The sequence below is a fragment of the Homarus americanus genome, unplaced genomic scaffold (assembly GCF_018991925.1).
Source record: "Homarus americanus isolate GMGI-L3 unplaced genomic scaffold, GMGI_Hamer_2.0 scaffold19318, whole genome shotgun sequence".
Classification (NCBI taxonomy): Eukaryota; Metazoa; Arthropoda; class Malacostraca; order Decapoda; family Nephropidae; genus Homarus; species Homarus americanus.
Window position 1 is genome coordinate 481,691 of NW_024732238.1, and position 11,836 is coordinate 493,526.

The 11,836-nt window shown below is 43.7% G+C and overlaps 2 protein-coding genes across 3 annotated transcripts; both read right to left on the reverse strand.

Annotated features, from left to right (window-relative positions):
- Window positions 1-5: 5 nt before the first annotated feature.
- LOC121868260 (circumsporozoite protein-like) lies at window positions 6-8,878 on the reverse strand. Of its 2 annotated transcripts, XM_042368655.1 has the most exons (3): window positions 8,311-8,330; window positions 6,809-7,827; window positions 6-69 (listed from the first exon to the last, which is right to left on the reverse strand). In XM_042368655.1, the coding sequence occupies exons 2-3, from the start codon at window positions 7,221-7,223 to the stop codon at window positions 26-28; spliced, it is 459 nt and encodes a 152-aa protein (XP_042224589.1). In that variant the 5' UTR covers window positions 7,224-7,827; window positions 8,311-8,330; the 3' UTR covers window positions 6-25. The 2 variants fall into 2 exon arrangements, with proteins under 2 accessions (XP_042224589.1, XP_042224590.1); XM_042368656.1 differs by having other exon boundaries at window positions 6,827-8,878.
- A 331-nt stretch (window positions 8,879-9,209) lies between these two features.
- LOC121868187 lies at window positions 9,210-11,836 on the reverse strand. Its single transcript, XM_042368495.1, has 2 exons — window positions 11,022-11,836; window positions 9,210-9,524 (listed from the first exon to the last, which is right to left on the reverse strand). Exons 1-2 carry the CDS (start codon window positions 11,780-11,782, stop codon window positions 9,326-9,328), a joined length of 960 nt encoding a protein of 319 aa, XP_042224429.1. The 5' UTR covers window positions 11,783-11,836; the 3' UTR covers window positions 9,210-9,325.

An 11,836-nucleotide genomic window follows, 5' to 3' on the forward strand; every position in this document is an offset into this window, starting at 1 on the left:
TCCTGGACCTGGGAGACCTGGAGACCTAGGAGATTTGGGGATTTTGGAGACCGGTCGATTTCTTGTGACCTGTTGAGGGAGAGAGAGAGAGGGGGATTGAGAATTAGTAGCCTACAGAGAGAGAGAGAGAGAGAGGAGAGAGAGAGAGAGGAGATTTATCACAAAAATCACCATGCAACATCACATTAACATAAACAGTGAAGGTATACAAACAATAACAATAAGCAAGACGATTCAGCCAATGACATCCCAATAAAGACAAGTAAAGGATTGTGATTGGTCTGTCTATATATACCATTAAACTGAAGGTGTTTTTAGGGTATTGAGAGCAATGTAATAGGAACGAATCAGGGTAGGGGAGGGTTGGTTTAGGTTATGTTAGGTTAGGTTAGCATAGGTTAGGTAGGGTCAGGTATAGCGTTAAGGTGTTTAATCATCAGGTGAACTCTTGCCATCATACAGGTAGTGAGGCTGAAAGACACCTGTACCTTGAACTCCATAATACAGGTGTTGTGGAACTTCAGGTAACTCTCTTCGTAAACCATTCATTATACACCTGGCCGCCATCCACACACCTTAATGAGGCAGCAGTGTACCGTACTCAAGGTCATTAAAATTCCTTTATTTGAAATATGAAAATGTTTGGTGAAAAGAAGATAAGAGAGGTAACTGAGACACACACACCACACACACACACACACACACACACATTGGAGGCTTCAAATGACACACCATTACCACCACAAAGACTCGTTTTAACCCATCAACTGGGATCACACGAGAGAGCGACAGACACCCTCTCTTTTGCCTCCTGATGCTCAACTATTAGTAAATGATCGTGAATGTAAACAAACAGATTATAAGATATTGAATACTGCGTGAACTTGAGACTCCTAGCATCTATAAAGTCAGTCTAAGAGGGAGTTAAGTGGTGTGTGTGTGTGTGTGTGTGTGTGTGTGTGCAGATGTTGGTGATGGTGATGTGTGTTCAAAACAAAAGAGCATCAATAAAGAGATTAACTTAACATAATTTTTTGTGACTTAGATGAAATATTACGTTGATGTGTTGTTGTTTTTTTGTGTTAAGGGTTTTATTTGTATGAATGTGTTTATTAATTTATATAGGAAGTAATAATATAAACTTAACAATAGATAGCATAATAATAATGACTTTTAGGGTTCAAATCTCCTATAGAGGTTCTAATCTACAGGTTATTGAGGGGTCGGGTGGGGTGGGGTAGTGAGAGTGAGGGGTGGGAGTAGTGGTGAGGGGTGGGGAGGGGTGGGGTGGGGTGGGGAGGGAGTAGTGGTGAGGGGTGGGGTGGGGTGGGAGGGGTGGGATGGTGGTGGGGTGTTAGGTGAAAGCAATATATTTTAATTTCCCACCAGCGGCTAATAGTCTATGTCCCGGCCTCTATAACTTCCAGCTATAGGGATGTGTTTGTATTTCCTATGACCTATTTTAACTGGTGATGAAGGGAGTGTGTACAGTGAGTGTTCTGGTGTGATGTACAAAACTAGTGATGAAGGGAGTGTGTACAGTGAGTGTTCTGGTGTGATGTACAAAACTAGTGATGAAGGGAGTGTGTACAGTGAGTGTTCTGGTGTGATGTACAAAACTAGTGATGAAGGGAGTGTGTACAGTGAGTGTTCTGGTGTGATGTACAAAACTAGTGATGAAGGGAGTGTGTACAGTGAGTGTTCTGGTGTGATGTACAAAACTAGTGATGAAGGGAGTGTGTACAGTGAGTGTTCTGGTGTGATGTACAAAACTAGTGATGAAGGGGGAGTGTGTACAGTGGGTGTTCTGGTGTGATGTACAAAACTAGTGATAGGGAAAGGGAGTGTGTACAGTGAGTGTTCTGGTGTGATGTACAAAACTAGTGATGAAGGGAGTGTGTACAGTGAGTGTTCTGGTGTGATGTACAAAACTAGTGATGAAGGGAGTGTGTACTAAAGTAATGGTATATGGTATTATTCGTCTCTAATGTACACAAATGATGTACATTGATATTGTACAGGTTTTTATGTACAGAGGTGATAATACAAGTGTAATGTATAAGATCTACACATAAATATACATAGGTGTTGTATACATATATTAATTAAATGTATACAAAGATAATATAATGTACAGTTATACATACATTACATAATACAGTAATGATACAGTGAGGGTTTGGATACAGTTGATGTACAGGCAAAATGTACAAACCAACGCTCAGCTCCGGTGGTTGAAACTAGTGCAGAAAAGTTATGTACACACGACATGTACAGCAGGGAAGCTTAAAGGTGATGTACAGGCGTAGTGTACAGAATAATGCGTGGCTGTGTGGTAGAGTTGTGATATTTAGACGTTGTACAATTGTAATGTACAGAGGTAATGTACAATTTTGACGTATATTGATGTACAGAGGTGATGTACAATTGTAATGTACAGTTGTGTTGTAGAAATGTTTTGTACAAGTGTGTTTTTAGGTGTGGTGTACTATTGTGATGTAACCGAGGTAATGTACACTTATAGTGTACATATAATACTTGTAGTAAACGATGTACTGAAGTAATGAAAACACAATAAGGTACAGTACACATCACCATCAGAAGTAGTACATGTACACCACCACCACCAGACCCAGTGTACAAGACTAGTCATTGTACTGTACACCATAATGAGTTTGTTTGTACTTTTCTGTTGTTGTTCAGTTATGTACATCTGTGACGTCACGATGAATTAACACTTGTTTAATATTTACTGAGAGAGAGAGAGAGTCTAATTAGTGTGCGAGAGAAAGAAAATGTTTCTTTTATTTTTATATACATCAGTTTCACGCCAACCTTAAAGCAGCAGCCCAGGAGAGAACATCTACCACGCACCAAACACTACATACACCATGCCATCGCACACCACCATCATCCCACTCACCACCACCTACCACCATCATCACTCACCACCACCACTACCATCATCCCACTCACCACCACTACCACCATCATCCCACTCACCACCACCACTACCACCATCCCTCCACCACCACTACCACCATCATCCACTCACCACCACTACCACCATCATCCACTCACCACCACTACCATCATCCCACTCGCACCACTACCACCATCATCCCTCCACCACCACTACCACCATCATCCCACTCACCACCACTACCACCATCATCCCACTCACCACCACTACCACCATCATCCCACTCACCACCACCCACCACCAGCCTGACCAATCTTGACCTCTGTTGTTCCAAGAGATTGATCAATATGGGGGTCAGGGGATATGATAGTTCCGTTCAGGTCACATGATCACTAATCCACCGCGACACACACACACACACACACACACACACACACACACACACACACTCTTAAGGACGCACACTGATATAACACACTAACATCTCTTAAAACTAACTATAATTTTAACTTCACTAAACTCTAAAACATAACACGTAAATACTAATACATAAAATAATGTTTGTTTTAAGCATCTATGTTATTTCTTAAATAATGTCTTATGTTAAATAATGTTGAGAATGGTAAAGGATTTTTTTTTCGGTTCGTAGTCTGTGTTTACGTTTTGGGTGGGGGGAAAATAACTTGTTGGCAACCTCGACTTAGGGGTTACCAGTGAGGGTAATTTCGCAAGAAAATTTTCCCCCTTACAGCCAGGACGAATTTATTTCCGTGATTTTTCAATGGTCATTGGAACACAGACATACATACAAACAACAACAAACACAAGAATAATAGTTGTTGACACAGAAACACACTTATATAACAAGAGTAATAGTTGTTGACACAGAAACACACGTATATAACAAGAATAATAGTTGTTGACACAGAAACACACGTATATAACAAGAATAATAGTTGTTGACACAGAAACACACGTATATAAGAGTAATAGTTGTTGTTACAGAAACGTTATAAGAATAATAGTTGTTGACACGAAACACACGTATATAACAAGAATAATAGTTGTTGACACAGAAACACACGTATATAACAAGAATAATAGTTGTTGACACAGAAACACACGTATATAACAAGAATAATAGTTGTTGACACAGAAACACACGTATATAACAAGAATAATAGTTGTTGACACAGAAACACACGTATATAACAAGAATAATAGTTGTTGACACAGAAACACACGTATATAACAAGAATAATAGTTGTTGACACAGAAACACACGTATATAACAAGAATAATAGTTGTTGACACAGAAACACACGTATATAACAAGAATAATAGTTGTTGACACAGAAACACACGTATATAACAAGAATAATAGTTGTTGACACAGAAACACACGTATATAACAAGAATAATAGTTGTTGACACAGAAACACACGTATATAACAAGAAGTAATAGTTGTTGACACAGAAACACACGTATATAACAAGAGTAATAGTTGTTGACACAGAAACACACGTATATAACAAGAATAATAGTTGTTGACACAGAAACACACGTATATAACAAGAATAATAGTTGTTGACACAGAAACACACAATCAATCACAATAACAAAGACATTAAAACACGTATAAACAAACAAACACACAAATAACAAACCACGGGTGAGTCATCGATTGTTTGGGTAAAGTAAACAGACAAACAAACACATATATACGATGTTTTATGTGAGATCTGGGGACGATGTGTTTGTCTCTCTCTCTCTCTCTCTCTCTCTCTCTCTCTCTCTCTCTCTCTCTCTCTCTCCTTTGATTATAATTTTCCTGTGATTCTTTGTCTGTCTCATTTCCTTGTCTTCGTTTTCTCCCTCCCTCCCTCATCCCCCCTCATCCCTTACCTCCCCCCTCATCCCTTACCTCCCCCCACCCCCCTCCCCCTCCCTGCAGTATCACGAGGGATGAAATAATGTCTTTTGTGTGACCCGTAATTAACTAGCAGAGAGGGGGTCGTGTTATTACCACAGTCCTCTGTCGCTACCACCTGTTGAGAGAGAGAGAGAGAGAGAGAGAGAGAGAGAGGGGGACACTGAAACTTCTCTTTTTTTCTCTCTCTCTCTCTCACTCTCTCTCTGTCAGATTAATCGCCTTTAAGCTTGATTAATAAAGAGAGAGAATATCTGTCTCTCTCCTCTCATCTTAATCAACTCAAGGGATTATTTCTTGTCTCACCTTAATCCTCCCTTTTTGGAAGAAGGGATTAAGTGCCGGGGATTACTTACTTGGGTTTTATAAGTTTGGGGATTTTATCTCAAGTATAGTGTTAAGTGAGAGTGGAGGGTGTGGTTGATCTCTCTCTCTCTCTCTCTTCTTCTGTCTCTACTTTTCAATCAATTTCTGTCTGTCCCTCCCTCCCTCCCTCCCCTGTCTCTCCTTCCCCCCCCTCTCTCTCTCTCTCTCTCTCTCTCTCTCTCTCTCTCTCTCTCTCTCTCTCTCTCTCTCTCTCTCTCTCTCTCTCAAAACCATAACTTTAATCACAACTGTAATAAAACGACGTCCGGAGTGGAATTGAAAATGTCAGTGTGTGTGTGTGTGTGTGTGCGTGTGTGTGTGTGTGTGTGTGTGTGTGTGTGGAAAAATTCACGAGAGCTGTCTGCCCCCTACTGTGGCTCCAGGTACTGTATGTATGTATGTATGTATGTATGTATGTATGTACGTATGTATGTATGCCTTTACTAACTGTACACAATCTTTATTTAAACCAAGTATAAATATGTGTAAATAATAATAATACTAATAATAACAACTCAGCGACAAGGACCAATCACCTATATAATTACCCTCTGCTCACCTGCAATTATAGCCACTCAGGTGAGGCTAATTATACTGGTTTATGAGACCGAGAATATAATACGCCCCTATAAACGATTCTCGTAAAGCGATTATTGTATAGTATTATTAATTATACTACTACCATAACCCGATAGATTATTATGGATAGGGGATTAATCCTATCCTAACCTAACCCAATCTATCCAATTCCCACCCCTTAGGTAGCGATAGGGTGTTTAGTCATCCGGTCAAATTAGCTTTTTTTTTTGGTGGTGGGGTGGGAGCTAATCTTGATGTGATTCCTTATTACAGACATAGATGTAGTGTTGACTGATCGCTAAACCTCTCAACTACAGATTGCGAGGTTGTTAATATAGATGTTTTTGTTGTTGATGCGATTATTGGATTTACTGCGTTTGTATGGGTTTGTCTGTCTGTCTGTTTATCTCTGTCTGTCTGTCTGTTTATCTCTGTCTGTCTGTCTGTTTATCTCTGTCTGTCTGTCTGTTTGTCTCTTTATTTATCTGTCTTTCTCTTTATCTCTCCTTTTTTCTTTATATTTTTCGCTCTCTCTCTCTCTCGGCATCATCCTTTCATCTCTCTATCTCTTTCAATCTCTTTTTACTCACTATCACTCTCACTTTCTCTCTCTTTTACGCACTCATACTCTATTTCGCTCTCTCACACACACTCATTCTCACTCTCTCTCACTCACTCTCTCTCTCGCCAACACACACACAAACATTTACTGACTGGTAATTCCTTCCATTTTGAGTTGCCAAATTTTGTTTATTCAGGGTTACCATTGTGTTGGTGAGGGATGGTAATGTTTGTGTCCGTTTGTTTTGTTTTCTGTTGTGGTGGATAATAACGGTGTGTGTGTGTGTGTGTGTGTGTGTAAAATGATTGATGTGTATGTATGTATGTATGTATGTATGTTTGTTAGTGTGTGTTATTGTGATTTAAGGTGATTTAGTGTGAGTTGACAGATGTGAGTATTATGAGTACCTACTTTCTGAGGGGGTCATTCAGCCTGGGCAGGACTCACCCGTGTACTCGTAGATACCTGGACAGATCTCCTCCAGTTTCCTGTCTTGTCCCTCGACGGTGAGGAAGAGGTTAGGGAGGGTGAACCGCCTCATCTTCACCTCCGTCCCTGCCGTGGGTGTTCGGGGAGATCCCACGCCCCCGTCCAGAGAACCCGGGCCCATCGTCGAGCGCATTCCTTCTAGTGTTCCGGGGCCCACAGAGGAGCACACCCCCTCTAGCTTTCCGGGGCCTACAGTAGAGCATACTCCTTCTAGTGTTCCCGGGCCTACATCTTCTAGTGTTCCAGGGCCCACAGTGGAACACATTCCTTTTAGTGTTCCGGGGTCCACAGTGGAGCACACCCCCTCTAGTGTTCCGGGGCCCACAGTGGAACACACGCCTTTTAGTGTTCCGGAGGCCACAGGAGAGCACATCACTTCTAGGGTTCCAGGGCAGATCACAGGCTCCTCACCCTTCAGCGTGAGGAGCACACATCCCCGGGCGACAAGGAGGGAAGGAGGGGGGGGGGTCGTCTGATTGAAATCGGGCGATGAGGGAAGGAGTGGAGGCGAGGACGGCAATGGAAGGTCGCTTTAGGATTTTAGTCGAGGAACAGATATACTGTAGGTCGAGGAGGACGTGGATCAACAGGTGACGTATCCTACAACTGGTGGCAGGACCCGGGCAGGAACTCTAGGATACTATGTAGTTCTCGGGGGACGGTGAGGATCAACAGGTAATGAATCCTTAAAGAGAAGGGAGGAAGAGTGGTCGTGTTGGTGGTGAAGAATGATGAGAGAGAGAGAAAGAGGGAGTGAGTGGGGGAATATGTCTCTGGGTGTTGGTGAGTGGGAAGTCACATCACAGTTGGCGGTCGAGTCAGGCAATAGAAGGGCTTCAATTTGTGGAATGAGTGGGAGGAGACACTGGTGGAGGAGGAAGGGGGGGGGATGTTAGTAGTGGTGGGGGAGTTTTGTCATCATGATGTTGTTCTTGACACCTGGCGATGTTCACACCTTCAGCAGTCTAATTGGTCACCTGTTATATTATTATTATTATAACTTCTCTTGTTTGTTCTCCACTAATTTACAACATGATTCACACCCAAGCATTTTCCCCTGTGAAGATCATTAGTGTTTTTCCTCTAATTAATCACAGTCGCCAGTGTTAATCAGATCTCACACGACAGAGTTCACATCAGTCCTACATCACTATACTGTTGAATATGTGTCAGTGGGGCCTTTCCCGATACGATATACTGACACAGTGTACAGTACAGTAATGTGAGCCACCCGGGACCATCACCTACACCTGTCGCCAAATTCCATCACTAAATAACTTTATAATGTAAGTGAATCTGTCTTCAGAGATACACGATTGCGGGATACTGATCACTTGTCACTCGTTGTATCGGCGCCATGACTTAGCAAGGAGGAGGTCGTGGGTACGGTAGGTGAGTGACGGAGATGTGGAGTCCTCGATGGCACACACACACACACACACTCATATATACCTACGCACACACACTTGTTGAGCGTCCAGCGTCGACTGACTGATGCTGTCTCCCCGACCCCCCTACCCTGCCTGCCGCGCTGTCCTTAACTGAGGTACGATAATTCTTCCCTCCAGAGTACGATACTTTTTCTTTTCTTCTTTTTCCTACAATTTGCGATATTTTTCATGGAATAACAATTATCTTGTGGTTGAAAAATTATCAAATATCTTTATTTCAAACGATAGCTATTCTGTCTGTCTGTCTCGTTAAGATTATTTTTCAGTAAGATAACTCTTAGTCCTTGTGATTTTTCCCTCGTACGATAACTGATCTCTCGTTGAAATCGCAATTCTTATATCCTATCCTTGCGTTTACGATACCCTTCTGTGCGATATCTGTTCTTTGCTGACAACACGAGTCTGTCTATATCGCCTGTCTGTCTGTCTCTTTCTTTCTTTCTATAAGACTGAGGAAATCCATAAAGACTGGGGCCTCTTTAACATGACCACCACCACCATGAATATAATGAGGCAGCACCAGAACTTGTAACTAAAGTCTTAATAATGATGAAGAAAATTTTGAGTCAAGTTAATTAATTAATCATTTGTTGTCAAAAATGCAGTTCCTTTTTTTTGTATCTTTACTTTATTTATTTGTTCATATTTTTACTTATTTTATATTTTCGTTACTTATTTTTACTCATTACGTATCTTATTTTTTCATTAATTTTACTAATTATTTTTTTATTTATTTATTTTTTTCACATTTTTACTTATTTTACATTTTCGTAACTTAATTGTTACTTATTTTTACATATTTTATTATTTTTCACTTATTTCTTTTTTTGTTTTAATTATTCTCTTCTTCGTTATTTTACTATTATCCAGCAAATTGTTTTTATTGGTGTATATAATGAAAAACGTCGTAAATTGCTCTTTATTGGCTCGGTTCAGAATCACAGCTCACAGGGATCTTACACACACACGAGAGAGAGAGAGAGAGAGAGAGAGAGAGAGAGAGAGAGAGAGAGAGAGAGAGAGGTCACATCACCAGCAGGAGGAAGAGGAGAGTCATCAGTGGGGTGCAGGAGGTGTATGATGCCACATGACCACCACCACCGTTAGTTCTCCTGGTGTAGGCGCTGACGGACACCCACCCGCCGCAGGATTGCTTGAAGTCATCCTGGCAGTATAAGTCACAGTTACCCTCCTCGGCGTCCTTCCCCAGAGCTAAAGTCACCCTGCAGAAGGCCAGAGAGAGGAGGTGTGAAGTCTTGTTACTGTGGCCCTGAAGCTGTGTCACCCTCCCTCGTCTTGTTACTGTGGTCCTGAAGCTGTGTCACCCTCCCTCGTCTTGTTACTGTAGCCCTGAAGTTTATGTCACCTCCTCGTCTTGTTACTGTGGTCCTGAAGCTGTGTCACCCTCCCTCGTCTTGTTACTGTGGTCCTGAAGCTGTGTCACCCTCCTCGTCTTGTTACTGTGGCCCTGAAGTTGTGTCCACCCTCCCTCGTCTTGTTACTGTGGCCCTGAAGCTGTGTCACCCTCCCTCGTCTTACATTGCACTGTGGCCCTGAAGCTGTGTCACCCTCCCTCGTCTTGTTACTGTGGTGAAGCTGTGTCACCCTCCCTCGTCTTGTTACTGTGGCCCTGAAGCTGTGTCACCCTCCCTCGTCTTGTTACTGTGGCCCTGAAGCTGTGTCACCCTCCCTCGTCTTGTTACTGTAACTGCTGTGTACTGTGGTCTTGTTACTGTGGCCCTGAAACTGTGTCACCCTCCCTCGTCTTGTTACTGTGGCCCTGAAGCTGTGTCACCCTCCCTCGTCTTGTTACTGTGGTCCCTGTGTCACTGTGTCACCCTCCCTCGTCTTGTTACTGTGGCCCTGACTGTGTCACCCTCCCTCGTCTTGTTACTGTGGCCCTGACTGTGTCACCCTCCCTCGTCTTGTTACTGTGGCCCTGAAGCTGTGTCACCCTCCCTCGTCTTGTTACTGTGGCCTGAAGCTGTGTCACCCTCCCTCGTCTTGTTACTGTGGCCCTGAAACTGTGTCACCCTCCCTCGTCTTGTTACTGTGGCCCTGAAGCTGTGTCACCCTCCCTCGTCTTGTTACTGTGGCCTGAAGCTGTGTCACCCTCCCTCGTCTTGTTACTGTGGCCCTGAAGCTGTGTCACCTCCCTCGTCTTGTTACTGTGGCCCTGAAGCTGTGTCACCCTCCCTCGTCTTGTTACTGTGGTCTTGAAGCTGTGTCACCCTCCCTCGTCTTGTTACTGTGGCCCTGAAGCTGTGTCACCCTCCCTCGTCTTGTTACTGTGGCCCTGAAGTTGTGTGACCCTCCCTCGTCTTCCGTTACGGGGTGGAAATTAATGTATATAAACCTTAGATAATAATTAAGACCCTTGAAGCGTATCGTAAAGGTGTAAGTCTCTTGTTTAGTGCACCTGTGAGGCAAAGAAATCGATGGTTGGTTAGGTGACGTGTTGTGAGGTGTCTCTTATTGTTTACTTCTACAGATACTCACTACATACCTGTTTCCGTAACTTTACCTACATAACTGGTGCCATACAGTATCATTAAGAGTTTGTGTGAGACAACATAACACACTGTATGATGGATTTTGACACCTTACCGAGACAACAGGAGTCGCGGTGTTCATTTTGAAACCCCTCCCCCACCTCCCCTCCGTAAAGATACTTCTTGGAGTGTGTTACTACAGTACCGCGCTCCCTATACATCACTCACCCGCACCCACAGTAGAGACGATCAAGTTTGAGGAGCTTCACGAGGTAGAGGTCGGCGGAGGGGTGAGCGAGGCCACAGGTTCTGGCACAGTGGGTGATGTTGGCGCCAGGACGCTCCACCAACATAGTCATCACCAGGGACTCGTTGATGTGGTTCTCGTTATAGCAGCCTGTGTACACCAGCTGAGGCGGCCCCGAGTGTGTGATGACTCTGTGTAGCCTGGTGGTGGTGTTGTGTGTGGTGTTGGTGGAGGGAAGCATCAGTGTCCCGTTGGCTGGGGTCGTGAAGGAAGGAAGCTCTGGTGCGGTGATGGTAGTTGTGGTGTAGTTTATTACCTCAGGCAGTGTGAAGTGTACCCGGGCACATAGCTCGCTGTTGTGCTCTACCCGGTACACACTGGTGGTCCTCTCACTCCCACACTTCTGGTTGTCACCGTCGGGACACACATAACAGTCGTAGTAATCATGCACTGTCCCGGAGTGGTTACTGAGTGCCGTGTCGTCACCACAGCCACACCCCAGACGCTGGTTAACATCCACCAGCTTGGCCATCACTATACTCGTCTCTGGCCACCGTTGGAGACACACAACAGCACAGGTGACAGCTGATCTCTTCTCCAGGTTCGAGTACAGCATCACGAAGCTGCCACGATTAAGATACAAGTCATCGTAACAGAAGAGGGAGTTGAGGCAGGCGGCGTCCAGTGTAGCCAGACGGAGGCACACTGTCAACAACAAGGCTGCTGCTCCTCTCAACACCATCGTCCATGAACCGAGGATAAACTGAACACTCACGGGGCCTCGGGAACATATGTG

Bases quoted from the DNA above. Each gene is read 5' to 3' on its own strand.
- LOC121868260 (XM_042368655.1), bottom strand. From the start codon at position 7,223: ATGTGCTCTCCTGTGGCCTCCGGAACACTAAAAGGCGTGTGTTCCACT. The intron at 70-6,808 runs GTGAGTCCTGCC...CTCCCTCAACAG, and splicing joins AGGTATCTACGAGTACACGG to GTCACAAGAAATCGACCGGT.
- LOC121868187 (XM_042368495.1), bottom strand. From the start codon at position 11,782: ATGGTGTTGAGAGGAGCAGCAGCCTTGTTGTTGACAGTGTGCCTCCGT. The intron at 9,525-11,021 runs GTGAGTGATGTA...GGCCTTCTGCAG, and splicing joins CGTCTCTACTGTGGGTGCGG to GGTGACTTTAGCTCTGGGGA.